The sequence below is a fragment of the Callithrix jacchus genome, chromosome 11, assembly GCF_049354715.1.
Source record: "Callithrix jacchus isolate 240 chromosome 11, calJac240_pri, whole genome shotgun sequence".
In the NCBI taxonomy this organism is placed as follows: Eukaryota; Metazoa; Chordata; class Mammalia; order Primates; family Cebidae; genus Callithrix; species Callithrix jacchus.
Genome location: NC_133512.1, coordinates 58,710,851 through 58,737,442, shown reverse-complemented (window position 1 = coordinate 58,737,442; position 26,592 = coordinate 58,710,851). Strand labels below are relative to the sequence as shown.

At 34.8% G+C, this 26,592-nt stretch overlaps 1 protein-coding gene across 37 annotated transcripts in view; it reads left to right on the top strand.

Annotated features, from left to right (window-relative positions):
- The window catches only part of CDK14 (cyclin dependent kinase 14), a 621,661-nt gene that overhangs the window by 283,312 nt on the left and 311,757 nt on the right, over positions 1-26,592 (top strand). For all 37 annotated transcript variants that reach the window (XM_078342880.1, XM_009002498.4, XM_054237316.2 and 34 more), the window contains one exon: positions 18,702-18,764. In XM_078342880.1, coding sequence (XP_078199006.1) covers positions 18,702-18,764 — 63 coding nt within the window. The remainder of the gene's footprint in view (positions 1-18,701; positions 18,765-26,592) is intronic.

Here is a 26,592-nt window from a genome sequence, read left to right as displayed (position 1 = left end):
CCACCAATTTCTCAGCCTTTTGATTGTTCTCTGCATAAGCAGTGCTGCTTCTAGGCTTTCCTCACTGCCAGTTTAATATTTCATTTGGTTGGTTGGGTGTGTTTTGTATGCAAAACTTGCTACCATCTGTTTTGGAGCTTCAAAATTTGGTGAGTGGGAATTCAGGAGAGTACAAGGTAGATCCATATGTTCTATTTGCCATCTTTGGAATCTCATCCATTCTTAATAAGTTTAAATATGAACAAATGTTAAAGCATGTCATTGTGTAAACCACTGTAAAATTAGATAACTTTTTTACATTAATTGTGAAGTATATCAGTTTTTCTCTTTATCAGTTGTCAGACTTTGTCAAATGTCACAAGGCTAGTGGGAGTGAAGATATTTTAATCAACTATTATTCAATTATTGTCCATTCAATAACATTTTAGGCACAATAGCCTAAAATGACATTTAAGTGGGATTTTATTAGAATGTGCTATCTTAATAGACAACATTTATGATTGTTAATTGGCTCGTTAATTATTGCTTTTTTATGATTTGTTATGATTTTGGGATGTTGATACATGTATAGATACACATTGGTAGATTTGACAGTACTTTAAAGCCAATGAGAATATTTTTACAGTGTAAGTATATGTATAAAGGAATATATAGGGGTGAAAGATTCTGATTTTAAAATTTAAATATTCAGAATATATAAACTTTTCATTTTTCAGTTTCATTATGTTTTGATTGCTGTGTATTATTTAAGATATCATTTTCAGTAAATGAAATTCAGTGTTCTGAGTAAACATTCAACTTCTAGTGAGTAATTTACTCCTTTCTCACTGACATATTCAAGCCTGGCTATAAATCCCTAACATATGCTCATGCCTTATTTCTGTTTTAAAAATCAGGAACTGAGAAACTAATTTGTGGTGGCAGCTATTTGCTAAGTAAGAATTTTCTATCTTTTGGGGTTTTCCTTTCTTCTCGAATATGTGATCTTGGTTTTAAAGCTTTGGATCTCAGTGATTACTTTTTCTTTCAGTCCTTGTTAGGGACATTTGGAAGAATGGATTGATTTATTTTTCTCCCCCTTCTGTATTATTACTTATTTTACTTGGATAAGGAAGTTAGATCCATTTAGGAAAGAGAAAATGTTGAACATTCTAGCTAGAATTTTGGGAAATATATTGAGGAAAGCTGTCTAAATCTAACAAGAAGTTAAAAAATCAACAATGCTATGGGGAAGCAATGTGGGGAGAATATGATTAGTGACAGAATATTTATTAGAGGAAAAGGATGGACCAAGGATCTTTAAATAAAGTTCGTATTTTGGTTGACTAAAAATACATTGAACTGAGTGGTATCTTGTAAAGGGTTCAAAGGGCAGCATAATTATTCTTGTTTTTCATCATGACACCAGTATAAGGTAAATGAACAGCCAGTCTCCATGAGAGCAGGGGTTAATATCTCATGTTACCAACTTCAGTGGGCACCCTATAAATCTTTGCCAACTTGATATGGTTATTTTCATAGAATAGATGCATTGGAAACATTGTGTGTGTGTGTGTGTGTGCACGCACGCGGGTGCACACTTGTATGCATGTGTGTGTTTGTGTGTGTGTGAGAGACAGAATTGAGAGTCATTTTTCAAAGTTTTCATTAAAACTCTCTTATAAAGTATATCAAACACAGAGATATAGTAGCTTGTTACTCCTTCAAAGAAGGATTTACTACAGGAAATAATATCAGCTGAATGCCTCCAGCTGTCAGTTCTTCCAGCATCTGTTTCAGCTGCAGAGGCCCATTCTGAATGAGGTCACACCTCTCCTCAGGCTTTCTGTATCTGGTGACTATAAAACATGAAGCTATAAAGGTTTAGCCATTTCTGCACAACACAGGGCAACTCTGGTGCTAGGTTGGCCACAGATTTATTTGTCAGCATAATAGTTTGACTTCTTTTGTCCAGTCTTGCTTTCTTTTCCTCCATTTCAACTAATAAATATATTGTATTTATTTCATATAACAGACATACTGTACCTCAGCCTTCATCTGGAAGATCCATCATGTGTCCAAGAGTTAAAAAGATTAATATATAAATACAGTTAACCCTTCAGCTTAACATGGATTTGTTATCATTTAGAGAAGTCACTATGGGTTTTGATTTAAGTATCCAAGTATATGAGACATTATACCAGAAAATCAGATTTTCAGAGCTCAGAAGGAAAAAGGTAATGTAGTATAGCAAAAATTTCTAGAAAAGTTAACTTTAGATGAGAAGCAATTTAAAAAAAAGAGAAGTAATTGAGTTGGTAAAATGATAATGTTTTTTAAGGTTACTAAATCCTTGACAAAGGGTTCTTTTAAAATTCAATACAAATTTATACATATATGTATGTATTTAATGTTCTTACTATATGGACAGTGAAGAAAAAAATGAGTAGGATTTGTCTAATGTAGAAGACCATATTGCTATTCCAAAATATTTGTATCTCAGTCTTTGTAAAAAGAATACATTTATCTTCCCTATTGAAGTTAGGCATGGCCATGTGACTTGGTTTGGCCAATGAATTGAGCAAAATTTACTTGTTATTGCAGCATAACTTGGCCTATCCTGACTGAAGTATCCCAAATTAGTTTTCCAGAGAGAGCTGATGCTACCATGTATTATCCTTGAAGACTTCTTTTATGATTTATACTCACATGCATGTTATATGTATATGTGTATACCACACTATATACAACATACACTGTTTTTTAAACTTTTATACCCATACAAGTTAATATTGTCATACAAGTTAATATTGCCATACAAGTTAATATTGTCCAAATCATTAAATGCAGTTATATATTATTTATTCATGTTTTAAATTTACACACTCTTTGTATTATTAACATAAAAATTCCATGCTTGTCTTTGATGTCATTTAAAATTCTGGACAGTGGGGAGAGAGCAAGAAGGCTACTAGAAGCCACAGTGATTGGAAGCTCCCTTCGAAAAAACCATTATTAGTGTATAAATCCTTCACTGGCAGCTGAGGTATCCAGATTCTCTCATCAAAATTGACTAGAAGGCTGGCGTTACCCATGGAGAGAAAGAAGAACAGTGTGATGTGGTGGCCGACCTGACAGCCACACAGGGAAGGGGAGCCCCATCTCCCCAGCCAAGGGAGATAGTGAGTGAAGCAATACCCAGCTGGGAAAACTGTGCATTTTCCACAGAACTGTGCAGAAGATCCCACTTGTGAACCCATGCCACTGGGGCCTAGCATCCCAACATGCAGATGCTTACAGCCTCTCAACTGGAATCTGGTTAAGCCTATCAGACTCCCATGGGGAGGGGCAACCAGCAGTGGCTGCGACTGCCTGCTGTCTTAAGCTATTTGAGCTCCTTGGGGAGGGGCAGCAGCCAGCATTGGGACTAACAACTGCCAAACGTGCTAAGCTCCCTGGGTGGGGGGAAGGTTGGCTCTCATTTCTATTGCTCCAGGCTGCACTTTTCTTCTGTTGGAGGCAGGGAGGCTGAACAGATTGGTCCCAAGATTTGCCCCCACAGACCAACCTACCAGCTGTGGCAGTCTGTGGCCAGAGTGCTTTTTCAGGCCCAGCCCTGATCTATTCTTCCTCCGTGGATGGGGCTTCCCTGCAGGATCTCCAATAACTCTAGCCAGAGGCTCAGGGACAGAGTTCGGATCTCCCTGGGTCTGAGTCCCTAGGGGGAGGAGTGGCTGCAGTCTCTGTGGACCAGCAGACTTAGCCTCTCCTTTTGGAACTTTGGAGGAATCCAGATAACCCAGATGAGTGAGTTTCTCCCCAGCAAAACATACCGCCTCCACCAAGGGTCAAAGTGCTTCCTTAAACAGTTCCTGCTCCCTATGCCACCCAACTAAGTGAGCCCCTCCAGCAGAGGTTGTCAGACACACTATGCAGAAGCGATCCTACTAGCATAAGTTTGGTGCCCATGGAGGACAGAGGTCCCAGAAGAAGGATCAGGCAACCATTTTTGCTTCTGTTAAGCCTCCTTGATTGACATCTCCAGGCGAGGGAGTGAATCAGATGAATGAGGCCCGAAGTGAACCCCAGCAAACTGCAGAAGCCCTACAGAAAGAGGGAGCCTGAGCCAGTAGTGGAAGGAATGGCCACAGTCTCTGTGGGCCAGCAGATTTAGCCTCTCCTACTGGTACTTCTGAGGAATTCAGGCAGCTCAGATGAGTGGGTTTCCCCCAGCAAAACATACCCTGTCCTGACTATAGAAAGAAAAACAAACAAGCAGACAGTGACGACAGCATTATCAACAACACCAAAAACACCCCTACAAAAACCCCATCCAAGAGTCAGCAGCCTCAAAGATGAAAACTAAACAAACTCATGAAGATGAGAAAGAATCAATGAAAAAATGCTAAAAACCCGAAAAGCCAGAGGGCCTCTTCTCCTCCAAATATTTGCATAGTCTCTCCATCAAGGACACAGCACTGGGTAGAGGATCTAATGAATGAATTGATGGAAGTAGGCTTCAGAACATGGGTAATAAAAAATTACAGTTAACTAAAGGAGCACGTTCTAACCTGATGCAGAGAAGCTAAGAACCTTGATAAAAGGTTATAGGAATTGCTAACTAGAATAACCAGGTCAGAGAAGAACATAAACAACCTGATGGAGCTGAAAAACACAGCATGAGAACTTCATGAAGTACATACAAGTATCAACAGCTGAATCAACCAAAGGATATCAGAGATATAAGGATATCAGAGTCTGAGAACACCTTACTGAAATAAGACATGCAGACAAGAATAGAGGAAAAAGAATGAAAAGGAATGAACAAATCCTCCAAGAAATATGGGACTTCATAAAAAGACCAAACCTATGACTGATTGGAGTACCAGAAGGAGACACGGAGAATGGAAACAAGTTGGAAAACACACATCACGATATTATCCAGAGGAACTACCCCAACCTAGCAAGATAGGCCAGCATACAAATTGAGGAAATACAGAGAACACCGTTAAGATAGAACACCATTAAGATGCTCCATGAGGAGATCAACCCCAAGACACATAGCCATCATATTCTCAAAGGTAGAAATGAAGAGACAACTGTTAAGGGTCACCAAAGAGAAAGGCCAGGTCACCTTCAAAGGGAAGCCCATCAGACTAACAGCAAAACTCTCAGCAGAAACTCTACTATTCAGAAGAAATTGGGGAATAATATTCAACATTTCTTAAAGAAAAGAATTTCCAACCTACAATTTCATATCCAGCCAAACCAGGCTTCATAAGCAAAGGAGATTTAAAATCCTTTCCAGACAAGCAAGTGCCGAGAGATTTCTTTACCAGCAGGCATGAACTCCCGAAAGCACTAAATGTGGAAAGGAAAAACCAGTACCAGCACTGCAATAACACACTAAAATATAAGGACCAATGACACTATGAAGAAACTGCATCAAGTAGTGTGCAAAATAACCAAATAGCACTCATAAAAGTGTGTCCTTTCCAGGGACATGGATAAAACTGGAAGCCATCATCCTCAGCAAACTAACACAGAAACAGAAAACCAAACACTGCATGTTCTAACTCATAAGTGGGAATCGAACACTGAGAACGCATGGACACAGAGAAGGGAACAAAACACAGTAGGCAGGGCTTGTTGAGGGGTGGAGGGTGAGGGGAAAGAACTTGGAAGATGGGTCAATAGGTGCAGCAAACCACCATGGCATATGTATATCTGTGTAACAAACCTGCACGTTCTGCACATATATCCCATTTTTCTTTGGAATAAATAAATAAATAACTTTTGGATAAATTTAAAAATTTTAAAACATATTCCAGCAATAATTATTTTAACAGATTTTATTAAGCTGTTGATTTTGGATTTTTAATATTTAAAAACCACGTTTTCTGTATGAGGGCACTGAGTCAGCTTGCTTATCACCAGCTTTTGTGTCATAATGTCAAGGGCTGAGCACTAGTATTGCTGTCTTTTTTGCCAAATAGGGTTTCTACTGTTTCCTTGATAAAAATTATTTCAAGAAGCTTCATAAGTTGATTATGATAATTACATGCCAAGCCTACTAATTTGTTTTAAAGTAAATATTGAGAGATATTTCACCAAAAATTCTCAAGTGTAATTTTCTTAAGTGGTTTTTGGTAATTGATTCAAATTTGAGCACCAGTAACTTCTTTTAACATTTTGCTAAGACTGACTTTCAAATGGTATTTTCAGCCCTCTCATCGGGACAGCATTACCTGAATTCATCCCAGACAGACTAGATGAGATTTCATTTTTTTCCCTTGACATCTTTTTTAAGTAACCTTCTAATGGAAAATGGCACTAACTCAAGAGAATAAAGGGATATTTTTAGCTCTGATTCACTGACTACCTAACAAGATATTTGCATAAAAGCATAAAACATGATGAGGAGCAATGATGTTGGTCTTTGCTGCTTGAAGTTTCAGAAATTTTATTCAAAACACCAGTGATGTTTGCCAAATATATCAAGGTCCTGAGAAAGTTATTATTTTTTAAAGTTTGCAAGTGTCCAATGATTGAAAAAAATTCTTTTTTCCAGAGTATCTTTAATTTCATACCCATGCACAACAAGAGATCAAGTACATTTTCTTTATCCATGGATTGAGCAAAGCTAGTAGTAAAAAAGAAGAAAAAGAGTTGATTGTTGGCTTATTTTTCAGTTGACAGACAAGTCTGGAATTTTACTTTTTGTTCATAGTTACTGACAAATAGTTTGAAATTTCTACTTCAACTTTTGGCAGTATGCTGGATAGAATTCATGAGTTTTTTCCCCTTGCTAAATCTGAGGATTTTGTTTGTTTGTTTGCTGTTAGGAGAGCTACTGGTACATAATTTTTATAATTTTTTGTGGATTAACAGTATTTATTTTACTGCCCCTCAATTTCTCGTGTTTCAGAGCATCATACTCTGTAGATAACTTGAATTTATAAAAATAATGTTTGTGTGATCATTTTCTCGTTGAGTTTGAGAAACCTAAATTACTTTTGCCCCTTTATGTACACTATATTGAAATAATTTAAAAATACAATTTTACTTACATTACAGAGATCTTACCTAAAGATGCTATGCTGCAGGCTAGCCATAAGAATAGCAATATAACTTGCCTCTTTCATCATATGTAGCAAACAGATAGTTCATATACTTCATTGTATATCATTACTTTCTCTGAAAGCATTGTTATTCTACATTGTGTATAAGAGACATATAGCTGGAAAATTTAGATATACTCTATTTGTAATATAAATTTGTTTCTTAAACTGTTTCTCCAGTTTGAGAGATTTTTAGTTTGTCTTGTCTTTGAGGCTAGCTCACAACTTTTGCCCCATAAGTAATCAAATATTCATGCCCATGTTTTAAGGTTCACACTGTATTTTGCATTGTAAAATCTTAATAGCATTGCTTCTAATACATTCCTCTGTATTTTCTCTTGGAATAAGTCTTCCTAAAATTGTTACCACTGGGTCAAATGATATGAACAAAGTTATAAATGCTTCATCATCTTTAATTAAGAAGAAGATTATATATTGTCATTTATTTGATTACCATTATTCTTTTCCCCATAGTCATCAGTAAACTTCTAAATTGTGAATACTTTGTTATTCATTTTTATACATTTTATAACACTTCACTTATTATAAGAGTTTGAAAATAAATATTGGTTTTTCATTGGCATGCCTAAAAATAGGGTGACTAAATTAACAAATTGTTTAATATTTTATTTTTGATTATGTCTTTCAGAATTACTGTTTTTAAAATTAAAAGTAGTATAAATCTGAAGCTGATTGCAATATGGTTCAGTTTTCTGAGTTACACATTTAGTATATTCAGTCCCTGTGCAGGTGTTACTCTTACCTTTTAGAACCAAGATTACTTTTAAAAACACTCCATTATTCAACTTTGTTGTCAGCAAAAGTTACTTCAGGATGCCCATGTTTGATTGCTCTGTCTTCCGTCCCTTTAGTTCTTTGTTTCTAACTCTCTTAGTTCATGTTGCTTTCACTCTGTAATTTCGAGATCTTCCATGTTCCTATCAGAGTGACTCCAGAAAGTGTTTTGAGAGTTAAGATATTCCTGAGTACTATTTCAGTTCCTGTTTTCTTTCTTTCTTCTCAGGCTTGGAGTCCAGAATATTTTGTGTGGCCCATTTTGTTAGTCTGTTTTTTCATTTCTGTTTAAACAATTCTTTAGGATATTCAGTGATCACAACATTTCATTCACATTCCTCTAAAAATCAGCCTGGCTTCAAAATAGCATGAACATCCTTTCAAAGTGACTGTTATACGCCATTAAAATTTACTGTATGATTTAGGCTTCTGAATGGTTTGCCAGTGGGCATATAAATCACACTGCTTAGCCCTTTCCTCCACTGTTTGAGAAGAGCACATTTTACACATTCTTCTAATGCTGGAATAGCATATGGTTCTTTAGAATGTTTTACTTCTAGCAAATTTTTAAATAATTATTTGAAACATCCCAAAACTATACACTGAGTGTATTTAGTTTACAAAAAGAAATTATTTATGCATCATAAATTTTATGGGGTAAATTATATAGGTATAGATATGGATATAGAAATATGTTTGGGTTTAAGAATTAGCTCCTACAAGATTGAAAGCACTTCAGACACTTGAACTATTAAAGCATGAATGCCTGCATTCCTTTTCTCAGAGAAGAATGGCTTGCAACAGTCTTACTGCCTGGACAGAACTCTATAATCTGTCTATCCATGATGTCGTTGCCAGAAGCCAAATAGTAGGTTTTTTGTTTTAATGGAAGGGATTTTTCAGGTTGCTGATTTACATGATGGAATGCTTCCTGTTCCAGTCACCAGCCCCAGGCTGCCCATATGTTTTGGATTCAGAAATGACAACTGAAATCATTTAGGTAGAATTATGGGACATCTAAGACATGTACAGGTTTATTATGACCAAAAAGGAGAAAGAGAATACGTGATATGACTAAAAAGAAATGACTAATTTAATTAGGCATAAACTATTGAACTGTAATTGGGTATGAGAGGGTTTTTATGTAGTATAAAATACTATTCTCTTTAGGGAATATGTATGTGGTATACTGGTAGAATTTTAAACATTTCCTAAGTGGCTTAAAACCAGGTTAGAAAAAACATAAATAGGCATTGTAATATGTCAAATAAGTCTATACAGGAGCAGTATAATACTTGAAAATAACATAATCTGATTATTTGGCATAATAATCTAGTTGTAATTATAATTTTGTCTTCAGAGTAGAGAGACAGTACTTTTGTACTAGTTCATGAATGGCTTGTTTTTGTTGTTAAAGATGATATGGAATTTTAATATAGCATTAAGCCTGAATAACATTTGATAAAATATTTACAATGTTTTATTTTTTAATCACTGTTTTAAAAATGGACCCCTCTGGGCCAGGCATGATGACTCAAGCCTGTAATTCTAATGCTTTGGGAGGCCAAGGTGGAAGGATCACTTGAGGCTGGGAGTTCGAGACCAGCCTGGATAACATATCAAGAGTGTATCTCAGCAAAAAATAAGAAAATTAGTCGGTTCTAGTGGCACATGTCTGTAGTCCTATCTACTCGGGAGGCTAAAGAGGGAAGATCCCTTGAGTCTAGGAGTTTGAAGTTATGGTGAGCTATAATCACACCATTGCACTCCAGCCTGGGTGACAGAGAGAGACCTTTTCTCAACAGGTAGGTAGGTAGGTAGGTAGGTAGGTAGGTAGGTAGGTAGATAGGTAGATGATGGGTGGGTGGATGGATGGATAGATAGACAGATATATAGATAGAGCCCCCTGATATATAACATATAGTGGGTACAAACTTTCTCTGTTAAACACCCTAAATGACCGTGATTTCATTTTAAAGAATAAGTTGGTTAAAGTTTCCTTTTCCTTTTTTCTCATTAAGGAATGATTCTTATGTGTTGGAACTCACAACATTATAATTTTATTAATTATAATTTGGAAGTGAAGTAGACAAGTACTATAAAGCATAACAGGGAAAAGTGCAGTTTCAAAGTCAAATTAACCTTGTGGACTGCATATAAGAGCAGTTTGAACCTAACTGCTCAGTAATTTGATATTTTAATTCTTACAGCAATGTAGGCTGAATAAAACAGAGATTATATCTAGAGGAAAATGGCATTGATTGCTATAGAAAAAAAGAAGGTTCAACTTCTGTAAGTTTTCTTCAGTTGCCTCTAGCAGTAACAATTTCCCAATAAATTACATGACTGTAATAAGATGTGGATGAAATAGATTAAGAACTATTAATGAAAGGATAATGAGTTATTTCAATGTTCAGAACCACCCTTAAGTGTGGCTATAGTGAAATGTGTGTGGTGTGTGCATTGTGTCTCAGACAAGGGACACTGGTATTGAAGGTGATATTAGCCAGTGGGAAAATAAACATCAAGGCAGCTACACTAGCTGCCTGGGCCATACTAGTAATTATTCTCATTGTCATAAATTTTGGGACCACAGAGAGTACCACAGAAGACTGGAAATTATTGCCCTTTTTCTTCAGAAAATTGTGGATTTCTGATATTTCCTCTTACCATTGAAAGGGTGGTTTAAAGTTTTTTATAATGGGTTCATTCACCTGGAAGAGGTTGAGGTGTCTAGAATCAGATGGTATGTGGACCCAGGAGAGCTTCATAAACAAGTGGAGATCAGTCGGAATTTTTATGCTTGCATTTTGCACCTTATTGACTAGTTTGTAACATATCCTATTTTTAAAATAATATGTTCACTTAAGAAAGTTTTCATCAATTTCAAAATAAAATATACCTAAAATTTGGTGTTTACACATAAACTATGCTTACCTATGTAAGATTAATTTTATATTCATTTTCTGTCATCTTTTCATATCCTTATGCCAGTGAAACCATTTTCACTTGTGTGTATGTTATGAAATCTATACAAAGCTTCAATATATTGACTATCCTCTCACTGTCAAATAGAAAATTAAGTGAAACAGAAGTTAAGGGTGTAGAGGCTGTGCTTAATATAACTTTCAAGTGAGGGTTTCCGTTGGTCATCTCCATGGATTGGCTTCCTTATTTTTAGCCTAGTTGCAAAAACTAGGGCTGTGTTATTTTCAGTGTCATATTTTGGAAGTGCTCCTGAAGAACATCGAACTTAGCTTACAAATATTGTGTATACCATGCTTAACATTATAGGAAAATGGAAATAAATACATGTGTTCTGGAAGGGGCTTTGTTTGGATTTCAGCTTGAAGGGAAAAGTCTAGTCTGAAAGCCAATGCTATTACAAAAGCAAAATGTCTCTGAGGAGCTTGATGTCTCATGAATAGGAGGTCTGATCATTTGAAGAGTCAACTATTGGAAAACTTCACTTCATGAATAATAAGTTAGATAAAGAGAAATATAAACACTTACTGAATTTGGAAGCCTATTAATAATTCTCCTATACTTGTTTCTGCCCTGGAAATTGGGCAAAATTTCATGTCCAAAAGATGACCTCAGTTTCAGATCACTTTCTTACCAGTGACTTTAGATGGAGGGATATTGCTTCTTTCCCTGGACCTAACATCAGATTCAAAACAGTATAACGGATGGAGAGTGGAAAATATGAAAAGGTGAGTGTTGTTATCTAGCTTGGGGGTTTTGTTGTTGTTGTTGTTGTTTTGTTTTACCTTTTCTCTGGTCTGGCCTTTCTGTCCTCCTCTGAAAGGGCAGCTCTCCGCCATTTTTTAAATGGTCATTATGTAAATAATTTTTGTTTCTAGTTTTCTTCCATGTCTTTCCTTTTAAGCTTCATGGCTGTTGTTGCAGCACATGACTAAGATGAGTCATTGTAGTTTCCAGATCTTCGTATGCCTGCAATTAACTGAGACTTGATTGTAAAAATGCCTATGAGTAAAATATCTTTTCAATTTTCTATGGTCATTCCATGTTCTGCTTTTTTACAACAGGATTTTTTTCTCTTGCCTTCCAAATTGATCCAGCCACAGAAAAATCAAATCAATATGGGAAACCCACAGTCTAAACCACACAAACTCTATTACAGAAAACATTTTACCTCCAGAGAGTTATGATTTCAGATACTCTCTTTGGATTCCTTCCCCTGGAGATACTCCTGCATCTATGTAAATAATGAGATAAATGCTACCTGATGGGTATTCAACAGCAGGGAAAGAGGATTCTAATTTTGAAAGGAATATATGCTAGTGTTGGGCTTGAGTTTTGAGAGCCTCTTTCTGTGCTCACTCTGTCTTCTGCTTGGTTTCTAAATCTAGCTATACTTGATAGCTTCCTTTAAAAGCACCCACTTCGTGGGTGCTTCATTCAGGTGTAACCTATTCAGATGCAAGTATATCTGGTAGCATTATCCTAAGGCACAGTAGTGGTGATAGAGTAAAGGGGAAAGTGTGGGAAGAAGTGGTGTGGCATAATATAGCAAGGGAAAGGGAAGATGTTAGCCTCTAAGATTGGAGGGGAGCAATCTTTTGACATGTATAGTCACCAGAGTCTAGTCTATAGATGGTCCTCTTGGTTTTAGAATAAGAAATAGCCAGAGATCAAGCCAGATGCATCTGAGCTTGTTGGTAGATCATCACAGGAGAGTTATCTGTTGGTCATATGCAATAGCAGTATTCTGTTGAGAACTTTTATGCCCAGAATGTCTAAGAAGTGCCTTTTGGCATCATTCTTAAGTGTAGTTCTGTATTTTTGCATAAGTGCAAGTCATAAGGGTCACATAATCCAATAAGTAAAACTAAGGAAAGAATGTATAAAGAAAAAGGATACATATTATATTATATTATATAATGAAATTTGTAATTCAGGCACATGTAATGCAGTCCCCGTCACAGTACTGTGTATTTAAAAAGAGAAAGGGAAAAGAAACTATTTTTAGTTTCAGTAAAATAGAAGTTTGTGAAACATGAATATAAGGTAAAAAATATGACCTTGTGCTACTTTGTATTCCCTCTTCCATATGAAATTCCCAAGTCTAATCACTCAGAGGACTCTGAGATTAGTGCTGGATGTAGTTTCAGTGGTTGTGGGTGGAGAGTGGTGGCATGGGAATGGGAATGTCTGAGCATGCACATAGGAAGACCACATATGCAGAGATAAACTACACCTCCTAGAAGTTCCTGGGGAACTTTCAACTATATTTATCATTTCTGTTTTTATTGCAATCCCTTCCAAATATACTTCCCTGCTTCTCTACCTTTGAACACACCACAGAAAGTCACAGCCACCACCATCATCATCATCATCACCTGTAGTATCCACAATGTGTTGGGGAGTATTCTGAAACTGTTATGGGTATTTACCAATTAATTTTCACAATAACCATATGAGATTATTATTAAAATTGAACTAGGATTATCCTCATTACAGAAGCTATGTAATCTGCTCAAAGTTATGTAATACTGATTTACAGAGGTTATGTAACCTGCTCAAGGTTATACAGCTAAGGACAGCTGTGTGCATATCTGTGATGTGTGCACATACACATACCACATTTTCATGCACTGCATCTTTTAAAAAGTCTTAAATTTTAAAGGTTTGTATAATTTTTCCAAGATCTTATTTCTGGAAATGATCTCTTTCTTGCAATTCTTGATGCTAATGTCATTGGACTTGAAGGATCAGGAACTTTTTTCTCCAGTCCTAATGTATTTCCTTCCTTATAGTTTTGTTGTTTCGTTTTTAAACAAGAAGTTTGAATACTTTATTATTAGAGATGTTTTGAACAATTCACAAGCATGTAATATTCACAGAAGGTTAGCTCCGTGAGAGTGGAGACTTCATCTTATTTATGCAAAGTTGGCATTCTATAAATACATGCCATATATATATAATACCATAAATGTTCTTTTGTACCCATCACTATTCCACTTTTTAAATTTGTTAATTTTAGAGGATCATGTTAACATATGTTTTTATGTTGAACTATTTCTCATTTCTAAGATTAACCTTGTTTGGTCTTGACGTGTTAGTTTTTTAATGCCATTTTGAATTTTAGTACTTACTGTTATTATTTTTAGAATCTGTGGCTCTGATCATAGATTGTTTTATTTCCCTCCATCCCTTTCTTGTCCTTGCCTAGTTTGACACTGTGTTTTAAAGAAGGAGTAGGAAGCATTCTTATCTTTTTCTGTACTCTTCTTTATGTTATTTGAAGATTCAGAGCATTTTTATTAAAACTGTCTGAATTCAGTACCTTTTTAGTTATAGCCCTTCCTCTTACAAATTTTGTAACTTATGTTTTATTTAGAAAAACATTTTTTTAGATATCAAATATACTAGTTTAAAGCTGTACAGTACTGTATGTTTATTTTTTAAAATCTTCACAATTATAGTTGTCACTTTTTCCGTTCTTTTTTTTTTTTTTCTGAGACAGAGTCTTGCTCTGTCTCCCAGGCTGGAATGCAAAGGCCTGATCTTGGCTTACTGCAACCTCTGCCTCTCAGGTTCAAACAATTCTCCTGCCTCAGTCTCCTGAGTAGCTGGGATTACAGGCACTCGCCATTGCACTTGTCTAATTTTTTTTTTTTTTGAATTTTTAGTAGAGATGGGGTTTTGCCACGTTTCCCAGGTGGTCTTGAACTTCTGATCTCAAGTGATCCACCTGCCTCAGCCTCCCAAAGTGCTGGGATTACGGACATAAGGTACCGTGCCCAGCCTCATTTTTCTCATTCTTAATGTTGATTACATCTTTGCAAACTCCTCACTTCAAAAGTTAAAAATTAGACTTGCTGAAGATTGGTTTGTTTTATTTGGTTTTTCAAATAAGTTGGTTTTTGTTTAATTAATCAAACTTGTCGTTTTTTTGTTTTTCTATTTAATTAATTTCTGCTATTAACTGAATTTATCCTCTCTCTCTCTCTCTCTCTCTCTCTCTCTCTTTCTCTCTCTCTAATTATCTTTGGTTTTCTCTAGCTTTACTTTATTGGTTGTTTTACTTATTTTTAGTCATTTTTGTGTTAAAATAAATATATTTAAAGGTCTAAATTTTCTTATTGATGCTTTCACCAAATTTTATTGCTTTGAAATGTAGTATATTTACTATCATTCATTTTTAAATTGATTTAAGTATGTTTAGGTTTTTTAGCTTTTTGTAAATTCTTAGGAAAATAGATTTTTCTATTCTTTCTTCCCTCTCATTCTCTCTCTCCAACTGATTTTTTCTTTCTTCCTTACTTCTTCCTGCTGCCATTGAACTTAAAACACCATCAATTAGAAGAAACATTATACACTACTGAAAAAGAAAAAATCCACGGAATTAAACTATAATTGAATGCTTTCTTAGCATTCAGAATTTTTGTTTTATGCCTATTGAAAGAGCTATAGAAGTTTTAATTCTGGCACTTAAAAAAAATCTTGCTTGAAAATTTCAATAAATGGTTTCCAGATAATAATTAGGGCTCATCCTTCACTCTTTCTTCTTCGGATGGTCCTTAAGTTGTTTGTTGATGACTCACGCTGTTAAGTAAACCCTGCAAATTGAACAAAATAAAATGTTTGTTCAGACACAGGCAATAACAACTGTATTTTATTCATCGTCTGGGTAATCTTAATCAATGCTGTTGTTCCAGTATCAAAAATGAAAAGAACTTATGTCTCAGAGTTGATGAAATATGGCATATATAGTATATTCTGATGTTAATTTTTGTGAGAAAGATGTAATATGATATCAGCGTTTTGGACATTTTTGAGATTTGTCTCATCTCATACATTGTCAGTTTTTGTGAGTAGGCCATTTGTGTTTAAAAAGTGTGTGTAGCATGAATTTATTAGGCATGCTATTTAATTGTATTATATCCTTTATAGCTTTACTTTTTTGGCCAATTCCATTTGTTAATTTTTGAAAGGAGTAAGCAAAACCCTTCAAGATTTTGTGAAATTTTCTGTTTCTTCTTTGATGTTTGTCAAGTTTTGCTTTAATAATGTATCCTGACTTTGGGAGGCCGAGGCGGGTGGATCACGAGGTCAACAGATCAAGACCATCCTGGTCAACATGGTGAAACCTCATCTCTACTAAAAATACAAAAAATTAGCTGGGCATGGTGGCGCGTGCCTGTAATCCCAGCTACTCAGGAGGCTGAGGCAGGAGAATTGCCTGAACCCAGGAGGTGGAGGTTGCGGTGAGCCGAGATCGCACCATTGCACTCCAGCCTGGGTAATAAGAGCGAAACTCTGTCTCAAAATAAATAAATAAATAAATAATAATAATGTATCCTGTTGTTAGATGTGCAAATGTTGAATACATGTTTCTTGAATTCTGTTAAACATGATTTTCAATTGATCTATCTGATTCCTTTTTATTGATATTTACCATATAGATAATGAAATATCAAAAGTGTAAACGTTTTTTAATTTTCAGACTTTCTGGATTTTTGGGTATTTATCGTTTCTAGTTTATAATTGGGGAAGCAGTACGAATTTAATTTTCTTTGTTTTAAAAACAGAGATTTTACATTTTTAATAAGCATTTTAACACATCATGGATATGTGATTATTGATATGGTTGGATGTACTTTTGTTTTATCATTTTGTTTCTTGTGTGTGAAGCATTGAACAAATTAAATATAATTCTTGCCCTCCCATATCTTACAGTATAAGGAGCAGTATTTTAAAAGAACATCTTATTTTTATATATCATGTTATAAGTAAAAAGTACTTATCATATACTGGCTTCAAAAACAAAAGTTCTCATGTTCTTTATTTGTCCTTCTCTGAGGATGGTGTTATCCTTATTTAAGGGTGGGGAAGTTAACAATATGAAATTACAAAATGGCAGTTTGGGGTCCAGATTCATTCCTCATTTCATTAAATGCATGAAATAAAACTTTTATGTAGTTACCTGGGAAAAACTCCATTAAAACTATTTTAATCATATTTTAGGTTTGTTTGTTTTTTGTTGTTGTTGTTGTTTTGTTGTTGTTGTTGTTTGAGACGGAGTTTCGCTCTTGTTACCCAGGCTGGAGTGCAATGGCGCGATCTCGGCTCACCACAACCTCTGCCTCCTGGGTTCAGGCAATTCTCCTGCCTCAGCCTGCTGAGTAGCTGGGATTACAGTCACGCGCCGCCACCAAGCCCAGCTAATATTTTGTATTTTTAGTATAGACGGGATTTCACATATTGACCAGGATGGTCTCGATCTCTTGACCTCGTGATCCACCCGCCTCGGCCTCCCAAAGTGCTGGGATTACAGGCTTGAGCCACCGCGCCCGGCCAGATTTGTTTTTAATGTGCTATTCTATATGCAAAACTATTCCCATCTGTATTTAGTTCCTTTTTCTCTGTGTGTGACATTTGACCTGGATCAGATACCTAATAATTTCCAAATTAATCATAGTTTCTACCCTCATGGAGTTTGACTTTGATTTAGAAGCTAAACACCTTGAGTTTTGCCCAAGGTAAAGGCACTTTTGTCTCAGAACATACCTAAGAGCATTTCCTCTGCCCCATTTTCTTTGCCTTTGCTCTTCAATTGGCTAACTTCTTTCATTCTCTACCCATGTCTTATTTCGAAGTAACTTCTTCCAGAGACCTTTCTGAAATCTCTAGACCTCGTTAGGTTTACCCTGCTGTGCCCTTGAACATTATCCAGTACTGTTCTTAAAATAATAGCCTACCTTGTGGTAATCACTGGCATGTCTGTTTATTTCTCGATTTGCATCTGTTTCATTGACTCCTGTGCCGTTAGTGACTAGTGTAGTGCCTGGAAAGTACGTGATGAATGATGAAGGCTAATTTCTGCTTTGTATCCTCAGCATTATCACCTGGCATGCAATAAAAACTTAATAACAGAATCTGAACTGTTGTTACAAATGACTACAGCAAGATTCTTGAATGTATTATAAAACTTGTACTTCCTCAATAATTCAAGCCTGATACTGGGGCACAAATGCTCATATTCATTGGCTTTTACAGAATGATTAAATGTTTCAGTGTTATAAATCTTATAGTATACTCTAATAAAAGAAGAAAAATGTGAACAGTAATTATATGCCTTTAAAAAATTCTATCTAGTTTCTAATATGAACAGTAAAAGCATTAAGAAGAAAATATACACTTGTGGACAAATTGAGCTTGACATATTTAAAAGAATAACAGCATGAGATGTTGAATATTCTTTTAAACTTATATCTAGATATAGTTCTTTTAATTTTTAATTTTGAAGATGTTCCTATTAATTTTGAATCATATTTGCTCAAATATATTCAGGAGTTCTAGAAACCTAAAAATTATTTTTTGTGAATATGGATATGAAAAATAAGTCCGGTGATTAATTTTACTAGCAGAATATAGGATTTTCATCTCATATAAAATAAAGATTTATTTGCATTTGCACTTGGAAAATATGGGATAGTTGAAATTATAATTGCATTGGTTAATTGTGTGTGGTTTTCTAAGTTAAGGTATAAGGATAGTTGGTGAAGAGGAAATGAGACACTTAACAAATTATGGACATGTGTTCTTTTTAATACACAGACACGTTTAACATAAAACAGCCAAGAGGGAAAGACAATGATTCAATTATGGTTAAAATTAGGGGGTGGGGAGGCATGCCACTACATACACTGAAAAATCCACCCACTTGTCTTTTATTTGCTCTATTCAGAAGGTAATGGCGACTTTGAAGTTGGAAAATATTGATTTATCATGTTATAGCAAGAGGGTCATTAATAAATTTTTCCTTTTCTCTTCTAGCACACTGATTTATGTCAGTACATGGACAAGCACCCTGGGGGGCTGCATCCAGATAATGTGAAGGTAGGAAAAGATCTTTTTAACCCATGGGTTAGCATTCTTGATATGTGTTTTTTGGACCAAAAAATATATATTCTTGATATATATTTTTTGCATCTCTACCATAAGATATTTCAATTTTTAAAACTCTTTGTGTAAAGAGAATGATATTGAGGTGAGCCATAGTCATTGCTTCAGTTGAATTATTGGAAACTATGTTTTAACATTAAATATTTTCACTGGGGTATTAATATTTAGATCTTACATTTTCTTCCTAGAGAAACATTTGCTAATAGTGAGTAAAAACCACTGGAATCCTAATCTTTTGAGATGGAATCGCCCTTTGTCACCCAGGCTGGAGTGCAGTGGCACGATCTTGGCTCACTGCAACCTCTGTATCCTGGGTTCAAGTGATTCTGCTGCCTTAGTCTCCCAAGTAGCTGGGACTACAGGTGTGTCACCACATCCAGCTAATTTTTTGTATTTTAAATAGAGACGGGGTTTCACCATGTTAGCCAGGATCGTCTCCATCTCCTGGCCTCGTGATCTGCCGGTCTTGGCCTCCCAAAGTACTGGGATTATAGGTGTGAGCCATTATGCCTGACCTGGAATCCTATTTTTTAGTGCTTCACGGTAGAGTAGAGTTTCAGTTCTAGCTTGGAACCCATACTGATATACCAGGTGGTTTCAATATAGAGGATCATTATGATCCAAACAATGTTATGGTGGGTCACAGTGCATGTGTTTTTATTTTTAAGTATACGCAGATTCTACTTCCTGCTACTTTTTCATCTTTTTTTTTTACTAGAAATTTTATTACTGAGTATGAAAAGAACTACAGTTTTCTAAGATTTGACCTCACAATCATCTTAGTAACTTGTTCCAAAATTTCAAGCTTAAAACAGGAAACTTTCTTGGTATATGCAATGGAATTAGAAGAGACAAAAGTTATGTCTGATACGGGTTAATTATGTGCTTACATTGTATAACTCAAATGACATTTCATAATCCTGAGGACCAATTAAGTATTACAGATGTATTCGAAGTAAAATTATTCATCTTCATTTCTTCCCGTTGGTTATCTACACCACTCTTTGCAACATGTCATACTTTTTGTACTTTTTTTCTTTGCTTGTAGAGACATATGTACATATGGCATTTTGTGTGTTTATTTTTTTATTAAGATAATATGTATGGCAGGATGCTGTGGTTCACGCCTATTATCCCAGCACTTTGGGAGGCCAAGATGGGAGGATTTTTGAGGCCAGGAGTTTGAGACTGCCCTGGCAACATAGCAAGAACCCCATCTCTACAAAAATATTTTTAAAGTTAGCTGGGTGTTATTATATGTGTCTGTAGTCTTAGCTACCTGGGAAGCTGAGGCAAGAGGTTTGCTTGAGCCCAGGAGTTTGAGGTTGCAGTGAACTATGATCATGCCACTGGACTCCAGGCTGAGCGACAGCCTATCTCTAAAAATGAAAATAAAAAGTAAATGAATAAATAGTGAATACATAATTATATAATTTGTTTTCACTTAAAATATGTATTGAATATTATTTAAAATTAGTATGTGACTATGTAGCTCTTCCTTAGTAACTGTATATTATTCCATAGTATGAATAACCTATATTTATTAATATAGTTAACCATATTTATTAATGTGTATTATTTATATATGTATATGTTACTATAACTAACTTATATTAATTATATTATATATCATCTATTACTATTACTATTAATAAATATAACTATGTATTTGTTAATACAGTTAACTATTATTAACTATATATGAATCAACTCTAAATTTTTAACTGTTCCTTATTCACAGATGTTTGGGTTGTTCCCAGAATGTTGCTATAATTATTCTAGAGTCAATATTAGTATAAAACACTTATACTATCATTTCTCTTGGATACTCCGTTAATGAATTTTGTTTATCAAGAAATACAATTTATTAAGAATACAATTTCTGTAGTAATGAATTTGGCAGGAACATTTGCCGATGAGTTTATAAATAACAGGAGAACTGTTTTCCTCTGTTCTCACTAGCATTGACTAATCAATCATTTTAATTTTGCCATTCCAAAGGGCAAAAATGGAATGTCCTTTACATTGGCATTTGCTTGACTGCTAGTGACATTGAGCATTTTTTCACATATTTCACGACCATTTGTAATTTTGCTTGTATAAGTTGCTTCTTTACATATATTTTCTATTGTCTTTTAATATTTTTCTTAAAAGGTTTTCTAGATATTTGTCACATTAACAATGAGGCTTTTGTGGTGATTAGCTACACTATATAATTTTAAAATATAGGCACTTATAGGAACTCTTTCAAAACATTGTTTGTTAAATAAATAATAGAATCAATATAGAAATTATAGTCTGTTGAATTTTCCATATGTCTCCTTTTTTGTGTTTTATTAGTAGATTTCCTTAACCTTAAAGTTTTTTGACTGTTCATTTTTCTTAAAAATCTGTAACCATTGATATAGATAGTTTATTAGACTAGGTTGACATTTTAACAGATGAAAATATTTGTTTTATTAATCTTGTCCATGTTCAATTCCAACTCCAAATATTAGTATTAATGTGAACATAATTTTATTTTTTTTGCATTAAAAATCTCAAATTCTCTCATTTGTACATTCACATGTTCTCTTCTTAGGGTTTATTGGCTTTGAAATCAGTGGTACAATATATTTTCATTCTTGTTTTGTACTGTATCCCTGAGAATGTATAGATCACCCAGCTAGTGAGACCATTGGCCCTGGGGAGTTCAGAAGTCTGCCAGCCACAGTGGAAATGGGAAGGTCTGAGCTAACTTTGACTTCCTGACTTTCACATTCAGTGATAAGACTGAGATTGAAGAACTGACTGAACCTTTCCAACAGCCATGACATTAATGGGCTTTTATCATCCTTGTTTAGTTTTCTCACCAATAATCTGTGTGTCATTAATTATCAGCAACTGTTGGTGGAAAATTTTGTTGATGAAAGAAAGGAAACCTCTTTCTGCAAAACATTGCTATTCTCTCTCCGTAGGCTAGTGACATTGATGAATTTTGTCCCATTTTTACTGTATATTCTGCTTCTTCCATCACTTTTATTTTCTCTAATTTCCTAGTGGTCATGAAGAGATGGGTCTCTAGGTTACTGTTTCTCAGTGACTGGCTGTAGCTCTAGAAATTCTCTCACCAGCTCTCATTTGAGCCTTGTGTGCTTTTCTTTCATCATATGGTCATTTATCATACTTCAAACACTTACTATTTGCTCCTCATTTAAGTCCAGGTTGCACTGTGGTGATAAACAAGGTTTAACACTGCAAGACTCGGTGCCTCCTAGAACATGGTGAGAAACTTAATGATGAATGAAATATGTAGTCAGCATAGAAATAATGTCACAGGAATTATATGTAACACCTACAACAAGCCTGGGTATTTATATACAACAGAAAATTTTCCTGCTCTGAAGTTGTTTAACATGGTCACAGATAGATGCCTTAGTACATTTTTGTTTCTAAAAAAATGTGATGTAATTTACCTCTTCTTATTTTTACCTTAAAAGCAGCAAAATATTTTAACCTATGGGGATTCCTTTCCCCATAGCTAGTGAAATTTTGATATCTTGAGGATTTTCTGAAATGTTCTGGACAGTCTCAGTTCTTGGCATATTTGTAGATACAAGAAACCTCAGTAATAAACTAAGAGGTCTTCACTATTCCACAGTAGAGTCACCTGGGAAGCTTTATATGTACACACACACACATACATACATACATACATACATACATATTTGTTTTGTTTTTTTTTTCACCTCCCAAAATCAGAATCAAGTTTAAAAATCTGTATAGTGTAATACTGGGAATTTTAGCTAGTGTAATTAGCCAACAGAAAAAAATGAAAAATCCAAATTGGACTAAAGGAAGTCATCAAATCATCTCTCCTTGCATACAAAGTAATATGTATAGAAAAATCTAAAGACTTCATCAAAAAAAGTCATATAACTGATAAACTAATTCAGTAAAGTTGCAGGATACAAAATCAACATATAAAAATTAGTAGTGTTTCTGCCCCAATAATGAACTAGCTGAAAAAGAAATGGAACAATTTAATTTATAAATAGTTACCATAAATATGTAGGAATCAGTTTAACCAAGGAAGGTGAAAGACCTGGATATGAAAACTAAAAAACAGTAACCAAAGAAATTGAAGATGCAAATGAAAAGGTTTACTATGATCATGGATCAGAAAAAATAATATTATTAAAATACCATACTACCCAAAGCAATCTAGAGATTCAATACAATTTCTGTCAAAATACCAATGACATTTTTCATGGCAGTAATAAACAACCCTAAAATTTGTATGGAACCACAAAAGAACCCAAATAGCCAAAACGATACTGAGCAAAAAGAACAAAGCTGGAGACATCACATTATGTAACTTCAAAGTATACTACAAATCTCTAGTAACCAAACAACACGTTATGGGTATATAAAAGAGACACATAGATGAAGGGAACAGAAAAATGCTCAGAATAGAGAATCCCCAAATTAATCTGCTTACCTATAGCCAACTGATACTTGATAAAGATGTCAAGAACATACTTTGGGAGAATGATACTCTCTTCAATAAATGGTGCTGGAAAAACTGGAAATCCATGTGCAGGAGTATGAAATAAGGTCCTTATTTTTCACTATATACTAAAATCAACTCTAGATGGATGAAAGGCTTAAACATAAGACCCAAAACTATTAAACTCATGAAGAAAACATAGGAGAAGCACTTCAGGAATATGGTCTAGAAAAGGATTCTATGGCTAAGACCTCAAAAGCATAGGCAACAAAAATAAAAATAGATAAATAGAACTGTATTAAACGAATAGGCTTCTGCAAAGCAAAGGCAACAGGAGCAAAGATACAACCTGTTGAATGGGAATCATATTTGTAAACTCTTCCATCTGTCAAGAGACTAATATTTAGATTATACAAGTAATTCAAACAACTTGACAGCAAAAGAAACAAACTTGTTAAAAAGTAGTCAAAGGATTTGAAAAAAAATTTGTCTCAGAAGAGGACATACAAATGGTCCATAGGAAGGAAAACATGCTCAACATCACTAATTATCGGATAATTGTAAATCAATCAAAACCACAATGAGATACCATCTTACCCCAAATAGAATGGCTATCATCAAAAAGACAAAACATAACAAACATTAGTGAAGATGTGGAGAAAAGGGAAATCATACACTGTTTGTAGGAATATAAATTAGTGCAGCCAATATTGAGAATCTATGGAAGTTTCTCAAAAAACTATAAATAGAACTACTATATGATCCAACAGTCCTACTACTGGGTATTTATCCAAATAAAGGAAATGGATATATCAAAGGGATACCTGCACCACCATATTCATTGAAGCACTATTCACAGTAGCAAAGATATGGAATCAATATAGGTATTCATCAACAAATTAATGGATTAAAAAAATGCAGTACCTACATATAATGGAAGATTATTCAGCCATAAAAATGAATGAAATCCTGTCATTTGTAGCAACATGGATAGAACTGAAAGTTATTATGTTAAGTGAAATAAGCCCCTCACAGAAAGACAAATAGGGTGTATTTATATTCATGTATGGGAGCTAAAAAAGTTGATCTCATGGAGGTAAAAAGTAGAACAAAAGTTACCAGAGGCTGGTAAGGATGTTGGGGTGGGGGATGAATAGGGGCTGATTAAGTAGTACTAATGTCAAATACACATAAAAGAACTAAAGGAAAAGCTTTGGAAAGTTCCCAAGACAAAGAAATGATAAATATTTGAGGTAAGGATATCCTATATACCCATCATTATACATTCTATGATTGTATCAAAATACCCTTTGCTTCCCATAAATATGTACAAATGCTATGTATCAATAAAAATATACTTAAAAATATCTTTAGGAAATACAGGCATTTGCTCAGACAAGGATAAGTGGTCAAAGTTTCTCCCATGACTCACAGCATCTCCTGACTCTCCCTATGGTCCCTTTACCCCACAGCCTTAGGGACATGTATACTTGCCAGAAATCCTAGCCTCTTGCTCTTTCACAGCACTGCAGCCTGCTGGCTTCCATTGCTCCTCATTCTGCCAGCAGGAGAGTTAGTGGTGACCCAGAATAAGGTGGGGGCTGTTTAGTAGGTCAGGGAGAGGGAGAGAAGAGCTTGAAAGACAGGGCTTGGTATGGAGAGCTTCAGACAACAAGAGTTGTGCCTCAAGGGATAAGATTGTAAGAGTACTCTGTGAAGGATCTGATCATTCCAAGACAACAGACCTAAAGAATCCAAGGAACTCTCCATTGAAGACCCCAGTTGACAAATGAGTAACTTGGAGGAAGCCAAGTTGCTTGCACTGATTGGATAGGGAAAGATAGAGAGGGAAATTTTAAAAAATTATCATTAATAGTCTCAGGGAGATAAAAGGAGATGGTTCATCCATAAAACAAGAATGCCAGATTATTTTTGAGAAGCAGAATTTAATCAACACAAAGGAACTCCTGGAAATTTAAAATATAACAAATTAAAAGCAGCAATAAAATCATGGAAGATAAAATTGAAGAAATTTTGCCAGAAAATAAACCAAAAAATGCCAAGATGAAAAATGGGAAAGTATCAAAAAATCAGAGGTCTAATCTAGGGGATCTCACATCTTAATAACTGAGGAAAAAAGAAAGGAGGAAATCATTAAAGTAATAACTATTAAATCATAATTTTTTCACATGTATAGGATTGAATTTTTGGATTAGTACCTAGAACATTTAAAAAATAAACTCAAAATAACATTCATTATTGTAAAATTTCAGAATACTAGGTTCAAAGAAAAATCCTACAAAAAGGAAACAGGTTTACTACATGGAATCAATAATTACAATGGCATTAGATTTTCAACAGCAACACTGAAAGGGGGATGGCAGTGAGACAATAGCTTGAAAATGTGGACACAGCAGTATTTTCAACCTAGAATTCTGTGCAAACTGTCGATGAAGTATGAAGGTAAAATAATTCTTTTCAGATACACCAGTTGAAAATTTTGCCTATGTTAACATTCTTTCTCAGGAAGATGCTTAAGGATACTCCACTAATATTCAAGGAATATACCAAAGAAGAGAAGACAAAGAAACCAGGTAACAAAATCCACCACAGGAGAGAGGTGAAGGAAATTCACAGGACAACAAAGAAGAGATCCTAGGATGATAATTATGCATCAGATTGAGAAAGTAACTTGGTAGGCCAGCAGGCCAGAAGTCTCCAGGAGATATTTCATAAAGGAGATAAAATTGTTAGATAGAAATCCGAATGTGTTTAAGCAGACTTATAAGGTGGGAAAGGAATTTGGTGTTAAATTAGTAGTGACCACAAAGAAAACTAAACAAAGGAAAACAAACTAACAAACAAAATAATTAAATTATTACTAACACAAGGAAAAACAAATTTTTGTGCAAGGGAAAGAAAGGTATTCATAGTAAACTTCATTGTTCAGCTGTAAATAACACTTACATGGTCATAATAATTTAAACATTTAAGGTTGATGTAATTTAAAACAAAACAAAAAATACCTCTTTAAGTGATAATGCTATAGCCAAGGCCATTCCAGGACCAGCATCCTGAATCAATGGTTCATTCCAGCCCCCGACATTTCATAGAAAATAAACATCAGAATCACTGAGATGATGGAGCATGTTAATGGGTTTTTTTACTCTTTGTCCAATGTTCTTTTCCCTGAGCTACATGATTAATACATTGGATTACTGTAATTAGCCTGATTATTTTTGACTTTATAGTGATACTTTCTCCAAGGGTATG